Source organism: Lygodium microphyllum, chromosome 6, assembly GCF_053477565.2.
Source record: "Lygodium microphyllum isolate KBCC chromosome 6, Lygodium_microphyllum_v1.1.10, whole genome shotgun sequence".
Classification (NCBI taxonomy): domain Eukaryota; kingdom Viridiplantae; phylum Streptophyta; class Polypodiopsida; order Schizaeales; family Lygodiaceae; genus Lygodium; species Lygodium microphyllum.
In genome coordinates, this window is record NC_141140.1 from 140,085,499 (window position 1) to 140,107,989 (window position 22,491).

General features: G+C 41.3%; 1 protein-coding gene across 1 annotated transcript; it reads left to right on the forward strand.

The window, feature by feature from the left end:
- Positions 1-4,986: 4,986 nt before the first annotated feature.
- LOC148035206 (uncharacterized) lies at positions 4,987-11,098 on the forward strand. The gene is made up of 9 exons (XM_087680627.1): positions 4,987-6,121; positions 6,709-7,732; positions 7,882-7,964; positions 8,215-8,223; positions 8,333-8,421; positions 8,533-8,606; positions 8,694-8,744; positions 8,857-8,933; positions 9,405-11,098. Exons 1-9 carry the CDS (start codon positions 5,833-5,835, stop codon positions 10,283-10,285), a joined length of 2,577 nt encoding a protein of 858 aa, XP_087536753.1. The 5' UTR covers positions 4,987-5,832; the 3' UTR covers positions 10,286-11,098.
- The last annotated feature ends 11,393 nt before the right edge of the window (positions 11,099-22,491 follow it).

The following is a 22,491-nucleotide window of genomic DNA, read 5'->3' on the forward strand; positions in this document are numbered from 1 at the left end:
TCTTCGCGACGACGGCTCCTCTTCACCCTCCGTACACCTCCTCCTCTTCTTCGCGAATGGCAACGGCGGCGGCGGTGGCGGTGAGAAGCATTCTTTCTCTCTTTCTCTCCCTCTCAGCAAGACGGTCACTCTCCCTCTCGCTCTCTCTTTCATGAATGTGCGAAAAATGACGTGCTCGGGTTTCGGCCTGTGTTTTTTTGCTCTGGGTATTGTCGCTATTTCCGTCGCTATTTGTGTCGTTATTAGTAACGCTAAGAGCGATGCCACTATTTGTTGTCGCTAACGCTCGTCGCTATAGCCTTATATCCTTATAGTGAAGATTACCCCAATTCATACACATGGTGGATAAGGGAGAGATATACGAAATTGATTTTGGATAGGGCAATCATGCTAGTCGATCCCAACTGCCCTCCATTAAAATTCTCAACTAAGAGTAAGGGTAAGGCAAAGGGCAAGTCATCTGGAAAGACAAGTAAGGTAAACTCCAAAAAGAAAGAAATGCCAACACTTTCTCATCCGTCTCCTTCATTAGCAGCCCCTGAAGAGAAGAGGCCCCCTATCTAAGTCGAATTCTTCGAGCAACCAAAGAAAAAAGCCACTGTCATAAGATTAGATATCTTTGCAAAAAGTGATGAAGAAGTTACAAAGCTGAAAGAAGACAAATAGATGCAAACGAAGCAAGATCCTTGTATATTTACACTTCAATTTTGTAACTCTTAATTCAATGAAAATCTTTTTGTCAAATGTAAATGTCATTAGTGTTTTCATATTTATGGCTCGAAACCTCGGGAAAGTTACTATATATATATATCATCTACATCACGTGCGTTCAAGGCCTATTTATAAATATCCTTATCTATGAAATTTTCCTGAATAAAACATAACCCTTTTCTATTCAATCTACCCTTTATATTATATCCTTCTATATTTAAAAACATATAAAAATCATATTTTTAAAATATCTTATTTTGAACCCACGTGATGCACACATATATTCATGAGTAACTTACCCGAGCTCGAAGCTTATAATTGTGGGAGGCAAGCAACTCATACAAGAGAAAGAGTGTTCAGCTCTTTTCCCAACTATTTTACCATTTACTTTGAACTTATATTTAGGGGATGTATGGTCTAACATCTCCAAGGTATTCCTTACATCTTTAAGACTCTAATTGGAAGTGATATTTACCTCTTTTTCTATAACTTGCACCTTAAGTTTGAAGGGTATGCAATCTGTATCAAAATCCAAGGAAATCCAGATGCCTAGTTTAAGTTTGTATCTCCTATAATCAAATCCCAAAGCAAGAGTTTGTCATGCGATATTATAATACAAAGACAAGGATTGGGGGCATACAATACATCTCATGGTGTCGCCATTATGGTCAACCTCTCTAGATTTCCAAAGCCTTCCTATAATATTATCTCGTTCCGCTTCTGCAAAATTTCTACCTAGCCAAGATACTTTTTTTCTTTGTAAGTTTGCTATTTTGAAGCAGCCCATAAAGATATGTAAGGAGATAAACCATAACAAGCATATTCTTCTTGAGATCCTTCCAACTGCATTGACATATTTTGAATTTAAAACTATGCATCGTTGCCTTATCAAGAACCTCCGAAATTAGATATGAGAGACTTGGCAATGGCAAATCCTCGATATGTCCATATGTACCCTCTCTAGACGAAAACACATACTATCCATAATATATGAAAATTATTCTCTCACTAAGAGAACCGACAGTCTCATCAGCATAGATAATGTTTGCAAACGCCTTATGAATCGCATTGAAAGTTCCACTCAAACTCTCCATAGGTTGCCATTCAATACTTGTTGTTTGACAGAAATATATCTACAACCAAGAATTCGATATTAATACTTGCTTCAATGAAAAAAATGTCACATATATTATCAACTTAAGACTTACAATGTGTCTGGCAAACATGTTCATTAGAAGACAAGTGCATATCCTTGGCCATGTAAACATATTGCACTTTGACCAACCACATTTCATGCGTAATTTTGAAAGCAATGATACATCCTTTCCAGAGTGGTGTTTTATATCCTCTCTTTTTCTTCTTTTCACCTTGTGAGAGCCCTTGTAAGAGAGCAACAAGGTAACCGAGTCGTTTATGCAAAAGGTTTTGGGCTGCCAATTTTGGTATACTCCTTGGCTATAGACAGTGCATGAGTTTTTAAAACGAGAAGGATGCCTTTTGGATGCCATACTTAGATTGAATTTGTAGAGAAAAGTGCTCATTGATAAAAGGCGAATGAGCAAAGAAAGAAGCTCATCGAGAAAAGTGAATGAACTTAAAAAGAATATTAAAAAGACTAATGAGAATATGTTAGGGGCGCCAAAAGCTCCCGACTTTCAAAAAAGTCATTATTAACTTCACAACATCTTTATCATGTCTTTTGTCAGATTTTATAAGTAAATAAGGACTTCGGGGCTACCAAAACATGTCAAACTTTGGAGATTTTGGCTAAAAGAGAGGAGAGAACCACGAAGTGGAGTCTACTATCTCAAAAAAGGACGAGACAAGAATACCATATACTTGCACACATGGCAAACTCTCTTTGGCCCTTTCCTTAATCTCGTGGTTAACAGAAGTGTATTTTTCGAAGCGTTTTTGACCCTTATGCTTTCAATATCATGAACACAAAGGATTCCTTATTGATATATATTGTGTGTCTTTCTTCTATGCCATTTTGTGCCTAATAATAAGTTGTGATTTGAAGTCCCGTGAAAGTGTGTAACAAGAAAGGGATGCACTTTTTAAGATTTAGTGAGCTTGCACACTTAAGGTGAACATGGTCAATTGCCGATTTCAAAAGGCCAAAATCTGTTTAGGCAGATGGGTTAGTTTGTGATGTGTTATTGAAATTTACTTCCTACCATCATAGGTAGGTGTAGGCCTAGGACGCAGGAGAGGTTTTTACATGTTCTAATTATTATTATTATTATTATTATTATTATTATTATTATTAGTTTCGAGCGTTTTTTAAAAATTCCGTGATTCATCTATAAAATGTTTCTATTTTGCGAGGAGCACGAGGCCGCCACCGATGGTTTCTCCCATGCAGTTTCTGATCTCTGTATATTGAAAAAAAAAAAAAAAACCCCACGCTCAACAACCAAAGTGGTTCCGATTTCTTCTTTCTTGTTTTTAAATGTAATTAAATAAAACCTTCTGAATGCGAATAAATAAAACAGATATTACTGCTAGATGTATAATTTGTTTCACAGGGAGCAATTATCATAACGTGATTAATCAATTCATTTATCAGCTCATCGAGACCTTTACGAAATCCTCAGCATATACACTATAATCATTTGTATACTGATATGTGCAGGCTATTATAATAATTATTATTATTAAAAATGCGAGAGTCCAGTCTACAGTCAAAGTTACAAGGGTGTTACAGCCGAATATATGTACATATATATATATATACAATAAATATTACATTTAAGCTCTCGCATCGACAACCTTTCGCGTCAACCCGAGAACCTTTAATCCACGCTAAGCTGCATGCAATTAAACTAATTTCGAGATTTTATCCGCCGGTAATTCCTATTTACGCCCCCTTAAGTACACGACTAAATGGACTGCTCTCTCCCCGTAAATTGATCCCACGTTGGGTGTTAAGAGAGTTTTATGTGTATAATTTTCAGCTCTCATGACTCCCACGGCGTGGACTGTACTCTCAGTTCGGCTTTTCTGGTAGGTTTTGAATAATTTGCTTAACCACGAAGGTAGCTAATGACTCCTATTTTATATGTCTCTCACGCATGGGTGGGGCATTCGATACGCTAGGATATATCTTAGTACACTCAGATTTTCCATGAACCATATGGCCCTGTCACTCCGGATTATGGTTCACATCAGGGACTCTAACATCCTCCCTTTAGGCATTTCTTACACATACTATACTAGAAGGATATTTTTCAAAAGCCTGGACGTTCGCATCTTGAATAAAACATGGGTGTGTTCTTTCTATTCATGAAACTTTTTGTACATAAAGAGTTTGCCTTGAATGCACGTGATAGTAAGGTTTTTACATATACTAAACCCTCGAAGATGTAGATAAATAAAACAAGCAAGCCAAGCAAGTGTTGCTTGCATTTAATTGTTTCTATGAACCCGGATAAACCTTAAAGTTACAGCAGTTAGGAGTGCAACTAGCTTCCGCGTGCTCTCGTCCAACGAAGCTTGATCTCAAGGTAGGATCAAGCCTGACAGTGCCATTCATGTACTGAAGATTGAGTTTTTGGCTGTGTTGGATGTCCTGAGGTCCAAGCATTGGATCTTTTAGCTTTTCCATAAGAAGCTGAGGGATATGGCCTAGTACCAAGTGGCATCTAATTGATGCTGTATGTAGTTACTTATTTGACTTGCTTAATATTATACGCATTACAAAAAAAAGTATTGCTTGCATTTGATTTGTCTTGCATTCAATCTATGACAAATTGTAGGCGTTAGGCCCTTACTCTATAGACTATTTGCATATAGTAAGTAGCCTCAATACACAATAATTAGCCTAGACATTAACATACTTATCCCATCATGCCATGCATTGAAGGTAGATTGCATATCTTAAATTGTTAGGCCCATACTCTACTATTTGCATATAGTAAGTAGCCTCAATACAAAAATTGGCCTAGACATTAACATACTTATCCCATCAAGTCATGCACCAAAGGTAGATTGCATACCTTAAATTGTGAACGATGATCATCAAAGGATTGATAAAGGAAAGCCTCTCTCTCTCTCTCTCTCTCTCTCTCTCTCATACCCTTGCCCTAAAGTAGGTTCACATGCCAAAATGCATGGGTCATGCACACAATCTTTGTCATCCAAAAGAGGTCATTATATATTTAAACTTGACAAGTCTTGGAACCCTGTCATTAACATTTTCAACAAACAAACATTAAGTAGAGCTGGTCAACATGCCAACCAATATGAATTGCTCAATTCTTTTCTTCTTGACCAACCTAATGGCCAGCTAGCTGTCCTCCTGCACTAGCTATTTCCCCTCGCTCTGTGTCTACTTGTCAACCTGGATTCTTTTAGTTACTGTAATGCTTTCTTCTAAATCCCCACACACACACACACACACACACACACACACACACATATATATATATATATGATACCGGTACCAAGGCTGTTTATATTTTGCTTGTTTCTGATTTAATTCCCACCATCACTAATTGCAAGGCTTTCATGCCCAAAGCCTATAGCTTGTCTAACTTTAACGACTGAGCTGTTATAGTCTATGGATACTGAGCCCTCAAGACAGTTAAACTAGCCCTACGGCCAACCCATCGAGCCCTAAATCTTCTACAAGATGAGGGCTAAGTGCCCATATAGGCGCGCATGCTATTGTCCTTTTTTAGATCTCTCAAACCAAGATGAAAGATTGTTAATTATCTCTTTGCATTCATGTTGAGTCTGGCCTGGCCAACAGCTGAAGATATACTTCAGCTCCAAGGACTCAAATTGAATGATAGATTAATAGTAAGCAAATTTGATCTAGCAAGTGAGATTTTCCTCAACTTATAGTTGGAATGGGGACAAATCTGCTGATGATTTAGAATTTGTAACCTTCTATAGACTTTCTGCACTATTATTAATCACAGGTGCTGCTTGAACTGATCAGGACAACAAAAGAACTTGGGAGCAGGAACAGCCTGTTTTTTAATGCTACATTCCCTTGCATAATCTTCGGAGCTCACTGCAGACTCACAGGGCATTGTGTATCTCTCTCTCTCTCTCTCTCTCTCTCTCTCTCTCTCTCTCTCTCACACACACACACACACATTGGGCTCTAGTATGAATAACTGGTTAGGCTTCTCTCTCAACCATACAGTGGAGAACAATGTAGCACCTGATGCAAGCCAAACAAGTCATGCCAGCAGTAATTCTATGACCTTGAGTTCAAGGTTGCCTCCATCAGACACAGGTTTTATGATCGAGAATGGCCGACACGACTGCTTTGGGCTTCCTTCCGACTCACCAGGCCCAGCTGCAATGCAGCTTGTTTCTGATCACATGCGGCTGAGGAGTACAGATGGCACTTTCTGTATAATGGAGGGACTCATGAGCAAAGGCCACCCCACAGGTACAAAAGATTACCCTTGTGAATACACTCTCAAGACTTGTTTATGCAGGGCAGTCACGTATGAGTTCTAGATCCAAAAGCTTCGATTCCTGGGAGAAGCTAGTGGTAAAGTATCATCTTCCTCCAATGGCAGTGCATAAAGTATGCAGTACTTCACATTAGAACTGTCAACCAATTAATTGCCACTACACACGACGATTTTCTAATGTTTGCCATTTCTATCGTGGAATTGATGTTCCTGACCATCTCTTATACCTAAGGGTGCAGCATAATTATCTGCTGTACAAAATGCAACACTTTCTTATAGAAAAAGTAACCACCATAGCAACCAGCAACAGTACACAAACCAAGGTCGATTGATTCATTTGTTTCTATTCTTTAACCGGTTAAAATCAGGACTGGTGTTGATTACTTCCCTGGCACAGTAAATCTAAGCCATTATCATTATAGTTAGCTTGAGAATGTTTTTAGGTCCTATTTCGTTTGGATATTCAAATCCTAAACAGGATCAGCATTAGCAGCAACATTTAATTACGAGCCTCTAGAATGTGTGAAAATGCTTCAACATTTTCTTCCATGACATGCAGAATGGGAGCTCAAACCGCTGGAGAATTCAGAAGCATTGGAGAATAGCACTATTGTTGGCTCACAACACCTTATAAGCCTGTCTAATTTTTCTGAAGATGAAGCTACCAATAGTACTGTGCACTGGGGTAGACCTCCTCAGTACAGTGATCAAAATATTCGCCAGATTAACACAGAGCGCGTGGCTGTACCAAAGCTTGAAGACTTTTTGGGAAGTGCATCAGCCTTGGGGAGCCAATTCTCTAATTCGACTGCCCAAGAATTGACAGAGAATAATTCAAATTTGGAGAGTATCTGCTACAGCAATAGGGGTTCTTATGGTGATCATACGGGTCCATCATCGCCATTCAGGGATATGATCTTTGCAAGCAACAACAAACCCTCTTATAATTCTCTCCAGGCATATGGGATGAGTGACTCAGATCTGACATCAAAAGACTCTCAATTAATCCATCTGAGCCAGGGTTATAATCATTCACAAGAACTACAAGTCAATGATCAGTACAATGTATTCACATCTGGTAGTTGCAATTTACAGTTAAATCAGACATTAGAAATGGATCAACCTGAGCAGAACCCCACGGGCTTCCCAATGATGAAGTCATGCTGGTTTAGGCCCCAGAATCAGCCATCAAGCACGATCAGCTGTGATTTTAAAGCCACTGCTTGTGTGAATACTAGTAGTGTGCCAGCAGCAGGTAGCTGTGCCAAAGAAGCTAGTAGCTCCACTCCTGCACATAATTATAGTAATCAGATTCTCTCTCTCTCCATGACCCCCAGCAGTACTACTGATCACCAGTCTCACTCTCAATCTACGACTACTACACCGCCATTGGCCGCTAACTCATTGGCAATACAGCCCCTGCAGCTATCCAATGGAGAGAGCTCTAGTAACACTTTGAAAAGGTCCAGCCCAGATCATCTGAGAGCCATTGTGCCGGTTAATAATGCTGTCGATCAGAACACATCAAGGAAATCTGTGGATACGTTTGGCCAAAGGACTTCTATCTATCGAGGAGTCACAAAGTAATCCTGCTACTTTAATCGTATAGTTTTCAAAATCCTGCAGGTCATATTTATTCGATTGACCAGGCTGTATCTTAATCTATAATTTAGGTTTGAGAAGTTTGGACTGCAGTGATCAACTTCTGTCTGCAATATATTAATGTCTTCAGGCATCGTTGGACTGGACGTTTTGAAGCCCATCTCTGGGACAACAGTTGCAGGAGAGAAGGCCAGACAAGGAAAGGAAGACAAGGTATAGTACATGTATGAACCGTAGAAACGTAACTTTGATTTTATATTCCATGCATTAAGCACTCTAATTGACCTGCCAATTCTATCCTTAATTGATTGAACCGTAGAAACGTAACTTTGATTTCATATTCCATGAATCAAGCTGCACTCTATTTGGCCTGCCAACTCTATCCTGATAATCACAAATTTCTCTTTGACAATTGAATGGATGGATGGTGTCAATACGCGACTGGCGGTTGGACATCTAACAGTTTACTTGGGTATGCTCTCAACCCATTATAGTTGAGCTTCACCAAGTGTGATTCATACATCCAGTACTACTGACTAGACTACTTAATCTAACAATAACCCACACCTTAATTTTATCAGGAGGATACGATAAAGAGGAAAAAGCAGCTCGGGCTTATGATCTTGCAGCTCTGAAGTACTGGGGACCAACCACAACTATCAACTTTCCAGTAAGGAATTATCTTTGATTATCTTCTTCTTATGATCAGCCGCTTTTTGTCAGCTGGTACTGTCGGCTGATCATAACAATGCTCACGGCTTTCGTCTGAATGTATACGCAGCTTACTGACTATGAAAAAGAGCTAGAAGATATGAAGAACATGACCAGACAGGAGTTTGTGGCATCTCTCAGAAGGTCGATTATCAGTCCAAATTACCTAAGCCTTTATGTTACCCATCTGAGATAACTTATTCCTTATACAGTTGGATGTATAAGTTTCAGGAATAGCAGTGGCTTTTCAAGAGGTGCCTCTAAATACAGAGGAGTGACAAGGTAGGAGCACTTGCAAGTTCAATGCAGACTTAGCGAAGGTATAATTGATTAGCTGCCAGTCTGCAGAATGACCAACATCATGAACTTTCTTCATGAATCTATACATCAACAGGCATCACCAGCATGGTCGTTGGCAAGCGCGCATTGGAAGAGTAGCTGGAAACAAGGATCTATACCTTGGCACCTTCAGTAAGTCCACCAAGCAGAGCATTATTCACCCCTTGAGCACAAATAATGAACTAATCCGATAAAAGTTTCACCACCTATGTGCCTCTTTGTTGCAAGCTGCTTATAACACAAGAAGTTTTAGACAAATTCCCACTAAAATCCCCATATTGTGAATTACGACAACATCATGAACTTCTGCGAGGGAGGGAATACATATCTAGCTATGGTGGTTGGGGGCAGGGGCTGCGGGCCCGCAGAGAAGCCCATAATGTTGAACACTCTATATATATATATATATATGCGGGGCTGCGGGCCCGCAGAGAAGCTCATGATGTTGAACACTATACTAGGCGAAAAGAAGGGAAAAGCGTCCCTTTTCCCACATGGGAAAAATGTCAAAAGCTGCTTTTGAGTCATTAGATGAGATGTTAAGCCTCATTATCAGATCAATTTGAAGCCATTTTAATTGTAGTTTCCTGCCTTCCTGCTCAGGCACACAAGAAGAAGCAGCTGAGGCTTATGACATTGCAGCCATCAAATTCAGAGGTGTCAATGCAGTAACCAATTTTGACATGAGCAGATATGACATAGCAAAGATTTGTTCCAGTGCGAATCTACCAATCAATGCCCTTGCAAAGCGCATCAAGGATGACTCTAATGAGCTAATTGGAGTGGATATACGTCACCGTCTCATGAGTGATGAAGCAGCACTGAGCTTGCAGTCTGGCCTCCCCTCAAGCTGCTTCCCCGGCAACGGCATCAGCAAGGGGCCGCAGCTTCGTGGTCAAGAATGGCAGGTTGTGGGTTACACACAACATGCCCCTACGAATGCCCAGCTACAGCAAGCTGCATTCCAGCAAAGGTTATGGGGAAAGCAAGCTCAGGATCGCAACCTCATCAAAGGAGACCTTTTTTGCTTGCAATCTGAGTCTGATCAGCAGAAATTCATACAGAACACACTACCCCAAGTCACTGGGCAACTGCAAATGCATAATTTGATGAGTCTGCAGGATGGGCAAACCTTGGATGATATCCATGGTACCTCATGTTCCACTGGAAACATGTATGGAAACTTGACAGCTAACAATGGTCTTTTTCTAAACAGCTCATCATTCAACAGTACTGGCTTATCAGATCAGGGACGCAGGTTAACAGGTCTAAACGAGGTTGATCATGACAATAGATCTAAAGCTTCTGCATACGATTGCTTGATGAAAGGGCAAGACACCTTGACAGCTAGCAGCATGCTTTACTTGCAGCAGCAGCAGCAACATCAGCCGGCTGGACAAGGGCAGCTTCTAAAATCACACACATATAATGACACCAGTACTGATCAAGATTACACGATTTGGAATACTTCCCATAGACTGTGATCACTAACAATAGGCAAAACATTCTGTCAATATGGATCATGCACTTCCTTTTGCAAGCTGGAATGATGTAATTGGCATTCAGCCAGCTACAGGCAGGATCAGATCAAGCTGGAGGGTGGGTTCCAATACAGCCAGTGCGCACCCCCACCTCCCATATTGAGTCAACCCACATAAACATTAACACATAATTATACCCCCAGCACCTCGAACCCACACAGGGGAACAGAGGAAAGCATCATTAATCATAAACCCCAGTAATTGCCCACTGATCTGTCCGGCCATTTCAATCTTCCCATGTCGACCTCCCGATATCGATAGTGTGCAGAACCGAAGTAAAGGAGGAAAGAAGAAACAACACCAGAAACATTGTTTTGGAGGATCTCCCCTTGAAGATCAAAGCTTTTTGGTTTGCCTTCAGAGAACTAATACACTAATGTTAGCTGATCATAATCCGTCTTTTTCAACTTAGACATCCTCTACAATATACTCCATTCTTACCCAACTGAACAAATTCACTTTCACAAAGCTGCTAGTAGATTTTCATCAGGCTATAACTAATGACAATTACCCTAACAGCTAATCCCCGGCCAATAATGATCAAACTACCTGTGAATTTTGCAATGCTAAACCTTACACTCCTTTAATGTAGATATTCCTATTCAAGGATCACAGCAATATTCCTGGAAATTTTGTAATGCTTAGGCCTTACACTCCTCTGGGTTGAGTTACATGGGTGTGTGAGTTCAAACCTTGGGTTTTGTGTCCCCCATGGCATGTATCGATTCGCATCTATTTAGTAATATGTGTAGACATGTGCAGATGTATATACATAGGATGATTTACAAATTCTTTTTCAATTAAAGTTCTTAGGGAAATCAAACATTTAGCTTATTTGGATGTACTTGAAATGATGACAAGATTTCTTCCACATGCTTACACATATAATATGCAATTGCATTTTATCAGGAAGAGGAAGTAACGTTCCTTACATGCTTCACACACAACAAACCCTAAGTTACCACAAAGATACAATATGAAGAAAGTGGAGTCATCAAGCAATATGTCCCCTTGTTTCTACCGCCACACAAAAACTTTGCTTCTTTAGCTTCTCTCTCTTTTTCTAAATATTCCAATGCCCAATAATTTGTGCAACTAAGAAATCTTTTTATTGGAGATATATGCTTTGTCTTTTGAGGGAGTGTGTTAGGAGGGGTAGCACTATCCCAAACTTTGGAGTTTGCTACTATTCAATTGCTATAAAGGAGGCTAAAGTTTGTTTAAGTACGACATAATGCTCGTGCCATTTATGGCCCTATCTCATTAGCTCCACCTTTAATATCCTCCACAATCTAGACCCTAGTTCACAAAGGTCTATGTGAGTTATTCTTGCCTTGTGGTTTTAGCCTTTACTCTCACTCTCACTACATCACAATTGGTCCATCTATTCCTTGCATATAGCAAGGTGCTAGCTTCCTCCTCAGTGTAATATTTCAGGCCATGTGAAGTCTCGGGAAAATAATAAGGTTGCAGTGAGGTTTGGGACGGGATAGTCTAAACTAATACACTCTCCACTAAGCCCAAACGAGACACAACTTTTCGAAACCGGGTATTTCTCATAGGAACCTCCTCTTGGGAGGAGGATAAGGGATAAATATGGGATTTAATGCAAATTTTTTTACCTTTTCCCTCAGCCGAAGCGTGGCTGAGGGAAGGGGATGGTGCTAAAATGGGATAGTGTAGAGGTGGAGGGGAGGGATCACATGCAGGATCCACGTGGAGAGGGAGGCCCTACCCCCCCTCTTCCCATAAATACTCATCTTCTAATGATGACGGGGAAGGGAGGAAGAGGTTGATACTCAGTCCATGAGGGAGACGACTGCGACAACTGCCGCCAGGTGGAGGACGAATTGCTGTGCCATGGAGGGAAGGGCGAGGAGATAAGAGGCTACGCCCCTTCTACGCACGTCACCAGCCCCCCGTTAGCTGCTGCAGGGCCCTTGAGGCTGCTGATTGGAAGCTCCCCCCTCCCCGCTCGATAACGCTGCACACCCCTCCCCTGGGCCTTCGGCCATACTTTGCCAGACGCTGCCTGGGACTCCGAACGGCGCTGTTCCCCATCGTTCTGCTGCAAGGATAGCCGTAGGGCTGACGTACTGCACCGCCGCCCAAGCGGACGTCTCAGCCTACCTTCCCCCCCATCCTGTTGAACGGGCCTTGGGCCACGATCTTAACCACCTCCCCCCTCTAACTACCTGACATGCACTAAAACGGGCATCGTAACCACACACCCCCCTCTGATCATCACCAGCTGCATGGGGCCCTGTGAGGAAGAGTAAGAAGAGGGGAAGTAGAGAGGAGTGAAGGAGAAAAGAGTGGTGTGAAAGAAGTAGAGGGTGGGAAAAGATAAAGAAGGGAAGTAGAGAGGAGTGAAGGAGAAAAGAGTGGTGTGAAAGAAGTAGAGGGTGGGAAAAGATAAAGAAGGGAAGTAGAGAGGAGTGAAGGAGAAAAGAGTAGTGTGAAAGAAGTAGAGGGTGGGAAAAGATAAAGAAGAGTAAGAGAGGAGTAAAAGAGGAAGAGTAGAGAAGGAATAGAGGGAGGTAGAAGAGTAAAAAGGAGGAAAAAAGAGGAGTGAAGGAGGAGGAGTAGGGAAGGAGAAGGAAAAAGGTAGAGGAAGTGCAAGGAAAGAGAATAATTTCCTTCTATACCTTTTACCCCAAGCCCAAAGTTCTCCAAAGGTTCATGTGGTTGCAAAACCACACTCACCCATAAACTTTTTGCCAAGTATATACCCTATAGGGCCTTCTTAGGCTTTATAAATCTTTTCCTCTCCGAAGAATCTAAGAACCTAAAGGTCCTATTATTCCTTCTCGTGATCAACCATTTAAACGGCACCTTGCCTCGAAAGAGAGACGTTGGAAATCCAGAAGAAAGAGTAAAAGCTACCTTCACGTTCGTACTACGATGCCGCCTAATTAGAAAGTCCAAGGAGTAGCTGCAGGAGGTTCATCTCCCGGTATCCATGTGGATATCTCACCCCAAAGCCAGGTTTTTCCTTCTTGGCTTTAAATCGGTTTTAAGTCAATCATGCAAAGAGAAAGTGTTAGGGATAGGATATATTTTTTCGAGTTATTTACAATGAAGGACTTTAGTTTAATTGAATAAATGATAATGTATAGAACATAGTTTCCTTCGAATAGCATCATGCATTATAACAAATTACGAGCAAGATTATCTACTTACTATAGTAGTATATTTCAGTTAAATCCTGAAGGTACAAAAATTGTATCTTGCACCATTAGTCCTATTCCTTTTTGCAACGAATCATTGTAGATGATTAAATTCATGAAAGGTTTCTTTCGTTGCTCAAATTACTAGGAAGTTATCATTGCTAATTGCATATCTTAGCAAGGAAATGATTGTTATTTGGCATGAGTTTCGTCTGCAAGGAAAAAGGAAGATTAAATTGAATTGTACCAACTAAAAAATCAATTGTCACAAGGATAACAAAACTGTGACGAGGTGATCAATATTACCTTCCAAAAGATAACCAAACCAATCTAAACTTAGAAATACCATGCTGCAAAAATATGCCTTGGAAATGATTTAAAGACCAAATAAACATTTATACCCTAAACACTTGACTACTTTCCTTATTGTAGGGTCAATAAATTCGTAAAGATAAAGAACTAGGGCATGTTCCTAAGGTTCTTAAAAAGAGACCCTAGATCCGACATACGTCAACTTAAAGAATCTAAAACGGATTATTCCATCGCAGGACTTGCATAGCAAGTACGAAGTCATTTAGTCTTGTGATTGATTCACAAGAAGAAAGGGTAAATACCCTCAACAAGGATGGCAGATCCTTACGCAAGTTATCTTGCAAAAGGATGTATTTTTGGATATCCTTCTAAATAAGGAAAGTTATAAACCGGAAACTAAAGTACCCAATGAATTTAGGGTTGGCCAAGTTGGGTTAATAAAGGTACGCCCTAAACCGGAATATAAAGGATCTTGTCAAGTTGCAAGACACCTTAGAACGAGTGCTGATACATTCGAATGGAAAGAATAATCCCTTAGTAGATTGCCAAACAAAACGGTCGATTAATGGAAATGTTTGTGCTTGCTAGAGATTTTAGAGCACTATTTGAATTATGAATTACAAATTAAATGAATACCTATACTTCAAGTTAAAGGCCTGAAGGGAGAGGCAGTTTCAGTTACCCCCGACTGCCTGCCTGACCCTAACCAAGGGGGTTGTTGACCGCGCCGGGAACGTGGACCAAACCCGCCGCGAGAGGTCTCTCCGTTGAGCTCTACTTGGAGCAGGAGGACGCTTGGGTGCCGGGGGGGGCTCTGGCCATAAATCCCTCGCCTCCCGCGTCCTGCACAAGAGGCTAATGTGACTCGCGATTGAATCTCGAGACCCGCATACTAGTTTACGGGCGAAAGCTTGGAATAGTGATCCCTGCGGATTACTGGATAGCCTTCGGGCGGATTATGGACAAGCCTACGGGCGGAAATACTTGTATTTCAAAGATAAAAATAATGTTATGTAATAAAGAACTTGTTTGATATTGTTTTTCTATGTCACGTGATAAGATTACATGAAGGAACTAGTGCTTAACGATTTAACTAAAGAACCTGGTTGTTATATGTTAGATAATTACATAACTAAAACAAACCGACGAAAGTGCGGAGGATGGGCCATAGGTCCGTCCTACGGTTGGGTGGTCCCGGTTAGCCGGGAACTTTTCTCAAAGAACAGCGGAATGATCGTCAAAGAAAACGAATAACGAAAGCGATGACCTAGAGTTATGTCTTAACCGATTTACGCTCTTTTAGGGGAAGGGAATGTGACTATGCCTTATGGCAGAGAGGTTGAGCTTTGCATCCCTCTCGTTTCCCATTCTCCTTGAACCAAGTGCAGCGCAAATCAGCTTTGAATCTGGCGTTTCTACGTAAAGTAGTACGCTTGGGTCCGACGCTAGTTACTATTAGTTAATGACCAATCAGGAAAACCCTAATTTCGGTCGATCCTAAGTGGGAACGGCAAGGATACTTCCGCTATGTGGGAGACGCAGGAAGACCTAGATTGCAAATCCCGTAACATTCCATGGGAGTGCCGGGCGGAGCTTTCAAGACATCCTTTCCGATGGACTGCTAAGACGTGTCCTGGATGATACTAGGAGGAAACGTTACAGTTGGTATCAGAGCCGACCAATAACGGAATTGCTTTTATAAAATCTCAATTAAATGAAGTAAAGAAATTGTTGCTGTCCAAATATTTCCTTACCTTAAATGATGTCTTGTAGAGTTACGAAGAGTGGAACAGGTTTCTGGTATTTCGGGTCATGTTTATGACTGCAATGCATTCTCTGCTTTATAGACAAAGAATTGGGATGATGAACATCCTGGAGCAGATTTATAATCCATCACCTCTTTACATAGAACGAAGATGGACGGGGTCTTAAGGAATCTACTATATAGCCACCCACCGGTTTGCTTATCTACAGACCAACCTAAAGAGGATCAAGTGGTTGGAAGACTTGAAAGTCATGAAGCTATTCGTTTTTGTGGAAGCTCACCTAAATTCGACTTTACATATCCAAGGTCGGAGGGTTGAGATGAACTCATATGTATATGAGGAAGTAACCCATGTAATCCCCGCCGATAGGATTAAAGTGTTGGGCCGCCATGAGAAGTATGGATTCCAACGGAAAGGGTATCCTGAACTTCCAATGACTTATCGATTCCTAAAGATCCATGACCCAAAACCCTACTATTACTCAGTTCTTGTAGATAAATGCAATACAATGTTGTTCTCCCCAAACTGAATGTAACGATTGGCTTATCATCACATGAAACACTGTATTCGAAAGGGCTATGCCCATGTAAATAAAAATAAAGACTTCTTTTTATCAATATCTGGCTGTGCATAAGAGTTGTTAAGAAGTTAAGTAGTTACATTGTTTACGAGATAGCTGAACTAAAAATGAAAGATAAGCTAACATTAATTATTATATAATAACGTTAAGAAAACCTTTATTCAGGCACAACCCCAAGTACAGGCTCCAAATTCGCCTCCTACATTAAGTATTGCTGTGATCCAGGAGAAGAAGTTCCTCCTCAAGCAGATAAAGCCACCCGAGTTTGACGAGAGAGGTAGGTTTGTTCAGGCTGATGCTGAAATTTGGATTGAATCCATGGAGGATTACTTCGAAGCAGCTGGTACTACACCCACCAATCAGGCTTTGCTCGCCAAGTTAAAGCTCACCGGCGAAGCCAGACTTTGGTGGAAGCAATGGTGCAGGGATCAAGGGATTGCAGAGGGATCCATTACCTGGGAGACGCTAAAAAAAGCTATGCAGAGAAGATACTTACCACCTGTATATCGCACGCAGAAAATGAACGAGTTCTACGAGCTAAAACAGCTAGGACTCACCCTTGACGCATACTACTCTAAATTCGTTTCACTTTTAAAGTATGCGCCACAGATGGATATGACGCAGTAGGTGTCCAAATTTTGTGCAGGCTTAAATCCACCAGTAAATACCCGTCTCGAATCTATGCGTTCATCAGATCTTCAGGATGCACTCATTCAATGCGTGCCTATAATTTAGGAGGTGCAAGCTAGACCAAGAGGTAACAAAACTTGGTCTCATAGTGACCCGAACAGAGGTGCATTCAGACCTCAAATGAAGAGAGTTCAAGGTCACAATCAGGGACAAAGAATGAAAGCAAGGACAAATAACGTCAACAACTTTGTTCCTACTCAAAGTAATGCCCGAAACCTCCGTTGTTTCCATTGCAACAAACCCAGTTACTTCGAGAGGCAATGTCCCAAGCTCAACCGAGGATATCGCCAAGCGCCTTTCCAAGGAGCAGGCCATGGTCAAGGAGCCGCTACCCGAGGAAGAGGGAGAACCGCTTGTACAGCTAATAGGCAAAGATGCGAAGAAAAAGAAGAAGAAGATCTGACCATGGAAGTAGAGTTCGAAAGAGCGATAGTCCATGCCGCTCTACACAAGAAAGGCCCGAATCGCCAGTTCTCGGTGATTCAGACACCGTCGGACTATCAAGGTAAAGGTTTCAAAACCTTGATTGATTGTGGCAGTACACATTCCTTTATCTCACCAGCATGTGCAAAAAGATTAGGAATAGCCACAGTAGAAGCACCTACCCTGCTTGTGGAATTGGCAAATGGTCGTGAGGTAACTTGTACCAGGCAAACTGCTAAGGTGGAATTCTTTCTAGGTGGAAAGAAGACTTCGGTCAAATTCAGGGTCATGAATTTAGGTATCCATGAGTGTCTACTCGGAATGGATTGGCTTAAGCCCAACGATGCCCACATTCACTGCGGAAAGGGTCAAGTTTCCTTTCGAAACACTGAAAGGGAATTTGTCACAACTCAAGGTGAGGCAAGAGTGCCAAGAATCCAATTGGCCAAAGTATCTCGGATCATAAAAGGAGTCAGAAAAGGATTACCCGTTTACCTGATCAAACTCAACAAGTTAGATCAAAAGCAAGAGTCTCATGAAGGACCTTCTTGGCTAAAGGAATACGCTGATGTATTCCCTGAAGAATTGACTTAACTTCCGCCTCAAAGAGAAGTAGATCATGAGATTAGGTTAGTACCTGGAGCTGCGCCAATTACAAAGAGACCATATAGAATGTCCATACCAGAAGCAATTGAGCTGAAGGAACAACTCAAACAACTGTTAGATCAGGGCTACATCCGGCCTAGCAATTCACCGTGGGGAGCTCCAGTACTATTTCAGAAAAAGAAAGATGGGACACTTCGACTATGTATTGATTACCAAGGATTGAACCAATCAAAAGTCAAGAACAAGTATCCCATTCCTAGAATAGATGAGCTTCTTGATCGTCTTCAGGGTGCAAAGATCTTCTCCAAGATTGATCTCAGGTCAAGTTACTATCCAATAAGGATCAAGGAAGAAGATATCCCAAAGACGGCCTTCAATACAAGATATGGGCACTTTGAGTTCCTGGTTATGTCATTCAGGCTTACAAATGCACCTGCCACCTTCAATAGATTAATGCAGGATATCTTTAGACCATATCTTGATGATTTTGTGCTTGTCTTCTTCGATGACACTTTAGTCTATTCTAGACAGGAAGAAGATCATGAACCTCAACTGCGGATTGTCCTTGAGACAATGAGGTCACATAAGCTGTATGCAAAAATGAAGAAGTGTGCATTCTTCAAGCGTTAGATTGAATATCTGGTATTCATAGTATCATCAAAAGGGATATCAGTAGACCCAGCGAAGGTAAGAGATGTGCTTGAATGGCCAATACCAGTATCCGTCAAAGAGCTACGTAGCTTTCTTGGATTGACATGATGGTATAGGGTCTTCATAAAAAACTATGCTTTGATTGCAGCACCTCTGACGGATTTACTAAAGAAGCAGACTTCCATTACATGGTCAACTCTCGAACAGAATAGCTTCGACAAATTGAAGCAAAGTTTGGTATCAGCACCTATTCTAAAACTTCCTGACCTCAATAAGGAGTTCGAGGTAGTAGCTGATGCTAGCATTCTTGCCTTGGGGTGTATACTTATGCAGGAAGGTCATCCAGTAGCATACTCTTCAAGGAAATTGAAGAGTCATGAAAAGAATTATACTACGCATGATCTGGAATTACTAGCTGTCATCCATGCTCTAAAACTTTGGAGACACTACCTGTTGGGTAACAAGTTTACTCTAGTAACTGACCATAAGAGCCTCAAATGGATCTTTACCCAGAACGAGCTCAACATGAGGCAACGTCAGTGGATTGAAGTGTTGGAGGAATATGACTTTGAAATCAAGTACCGACCAGGGAAAGAGAATGTAATTGCCGATGCACTTAGTCGCAAGGCATTCCTAATCTTGCAGAATCCATCAACGGCTAGATCTCTAGCTACAAAAGTATCTATGCCAAACAATCCAATACTTGAATTAGCTAGAGAGGAAGCATGCCATTATTTGGCCTACCAAACAATGCTAAAGGAAATATCTACCAAGGAGCAGAATCAAAAGTTGCTAGCTAAGTATCAGGAATTTTCCATTGATAATGGACTTGTCTACTACAGAACAAGGCTGTGTATACCAGCAAGCTAGTCACTTAAGCAGAAGATAGTGTGGGAAGCTCATGATTCCCCTTTCGCAAGACATCCTAGCTATGCTAAGACTCTTAATGCAGTTAGGAAGAGCTACCATTGGGAGAGGCTTAAAGGTGACGTTCTCAAATATGTCACTGAGTGTTTCCCTTGCCAACGTATCAAAGCCGAACATGTCTTGATGCCAGGGAAACTGCAACCGCTTGACATCCCTCAAATGAAATGGAAATTCATCAGTATGGATTTTGTTGTAGGCTTACTCCAAGTCCAGGGAATACAACTCCATCATGGTTGTGGACATGCTTACTAAGGTTGCACACCTTATTCCAATAAAGACAAACTATAAAGCCTCCGACATTGCAAGATTGTTTATCAAGGAGATAGTCAAGCTACATGGTTTACCCAAAAGAATCATTAGTGATCGAGATTCTCCCTTCACATCACACTTCTGGAGAGCTATCTTTGAAGCTATTGGGACTCAACTATGTTTTAGCACCGCCTACCATCCCCAAACGGATGGCCAAACAGAGCGAGTAAATCAAGTCATTGAGGATATACTTAGGGCATACTGCTCTTGAGAACCCAAAAAGTGGATTCAATACTTGCCCTTGGTAGAATTTGCCTACAATACTTCTTACCAGCAAAGCATTCAGATGACCCCTTTCCAGGCATTATATGGTCATGATTGTCGAAGTCCTCTAAAATTTTCTGATCCAACCCTAAGGGTTGAAGCATCAAGGCAGATGTTGGAAGAGATGGATGATCAAATAAAGTCAATAAGACAAGACATACAGGCGGCCAAGGATAGAGAGAAGGCATACGCGGATCTGAAACGTCAAGAAAGAGTCTTCAAAGAAGGAGACATGGTCTTCAGTCGCGTATGCCCTAAAAAGAGTTCTCTATCTCTAGGAGATTGCAAGAAGCTAAGTCCAAGGTAGTGTGTGATGCCAGGAGGCATATTCCACGGTGGATTCCATGAGGTTTTACGGTGGATTCCGTAAACTTAGACGACCGGGGCTCATACGCAAAGAGGATTCTTTGTGCGAGAAGTTGATGGGGACGCCTGTCCTTTTCGGGCGTTTCATTAATTTAGTGTGTACATGGGTGATTCCATAGCGGGTGATTCCGCAAAATGCATATTAAATTAATAAACGTTTATGAGTTTAGAGTGCGCACTCGTAATAAATTAAGGTTATGATTTATTTCTAACCAGTTGATTTATTTATGTAGCTGAAGACTGCTAGGTATTCACTTTTGTCGGTTTAATTGTGTTATTTTACTAACGATTGTGAATGCTTCAGTTGATGTGTAGAGATAGCAGCAGTGGCGGAGGAAAGCATTGGAGTCTAGCGGGTTTTCGACCTTTGGACTATATTTTGATAGGCGCCACGCCTATATTTTGTTATGTCTATAGAGACATCGATTATTTATTATTATTTTGTATGCGCTTATGCGCCTGGATATGTTATTTTTATTTGGACATTGAGATTGGGCGTGCCAGACACTATGGGCACCGTCCATTAGCTTTATTTTCTTATTTTTGGTAGAAAGCAAACTCAAAAGCTAAAAGCTTGTCATATTTTTGTAATTGGGCTATTTTTGAGCATAAAGATTGGAAATATACATTAAATACATGCTTTGTGAAGCGCTCACACAAGGCATGGGGGAGATTCAACCCAATTTGTCTCTTGTCTCATGTCGTGCTTGCTTTTACATTGGTTTTTGTGCTAAAAAGTAGAGTACTTTGTTCTTGGGGACCTTTGGGAATTCACTACGTGAGCTACCTGCGTCCGATCTGCGCACCACTGGTATCAAAGCGGAGCAGAGATCAAGGGCTTCCAATCGCTACCAATCTCGGGCGAAGGCGGAGCTCCAGGAACAAACGGCCTCTACAGTCAATCTCGTCGCGAACCATCGATACAGGCAGACTTCTGGCGATCAAGAACCCCTGTTTCCACTGTCAGATCGCGAAGGACCAATCTCTGTCGGCGGAGGACCACTCATCAATTTCCTTCATGAAGTCATGAAGAAACTGTGAGAAAAACTCTTAATCCTATTAATCAAAAGCCTAATCATAAAGCTTAAGAAGCTTATTAAGCTTCCAATCATCAAAACGTCAAATCGTTTGGCAAGAGGAGGGCCCCGAAATTTTCGGCGGAAAAAAAAACGGACCCCCCCCCCCCACGATCAGAAACGGCGGCCTATTTCTTCTTTACTTAAGCTTATTAGCTTAAGCTTAACTAATTAAGCTTAAGTCCCTCCATACTCTGCAAGTCAGTGAAGGCAAATAAGTCTGCAAACTCCGGGTCTCGCACTCCAGAAGACAAGTTCAGTAAGTCGACTCTAATCAAGTACTGCAAGTCCTGCAAATCGGCTAAGTCCAGCAAGTCAACAACCCTGCAAGTCTGTTAAGTCTGCAACTCTGCAAGTCAGACTAAATCAGAACTGACTATTGCCTAAAACTCCTAGAAGACTTGTTCGTTTGCAAAAACTTTGAACTGGAAAGTTGTTCGCAGCAAGCTGTTTTACCTATCTACAAGTTCGTTGAAGTACTTTCAGCAAACAGAGACAGAAATATTTCAGAATTTCTGAAAATTGAAGAAGAAAATACCCAAAAATACATAGCCTTGTAACCCCAAATTTGAGCTACGCTCATCCCGCTAACTGATTTTGAGTGAGAAAGGTTTGTTGAGTTTTACAGGAAGACTACCCCACATATGGATGATCCTATAGCTGAAGACGACCTACCCGAGCCTACCATGGAACAAAAGCTGGATCTTATCATGTTACAATTGGACGAAGAGCGAAGAGCTAGGCAAGCCTTGCAAGCGCAATTGACAAAGCTACAAGGAGCGTCCACTGATAAAGAAGAACCCCAAGCTGAAGATCTGATTCACCGTACCATCGACGCCACTCTTGAAGCACAAACCATTCGCAAGGAATCCAAGATAAGTAAACGAAGTTTCAAGTTTCGCACTTTCAATGGCATAAGAGAAGGAAAGACTGTTTTATCATTCATTAGCCAGTTTGATGACTATTTCCATGAGGAAACTTATCCTGAGAAAGATAAAATCAAGTGTGT

Excerpts from the sequence above, each read along its gene's own strand:
- LOC148035206 (XM_087680627.1), top strand. The coding sequence starts at position 5,833 with ATGAATAACTGGTTAGGCTTCTCTCTCAACCATACAGTGGAGAACAAT. Across the intron at positions 6,122-6,708 it reads GAGCAAAGGCCACCCCACAG|AATGGGAGCTCAAACCGCTG; the intron begins GTACAAAAGATT and ends CATGACATGCAG. Across the intron at positions 8,422-8,532 it reads CCACAACTATCAACTTTCCA|CTTACTGACTATGAAAAAGA; the intron begins GTAAGGAATTAT and ends ATGTATACGCAG.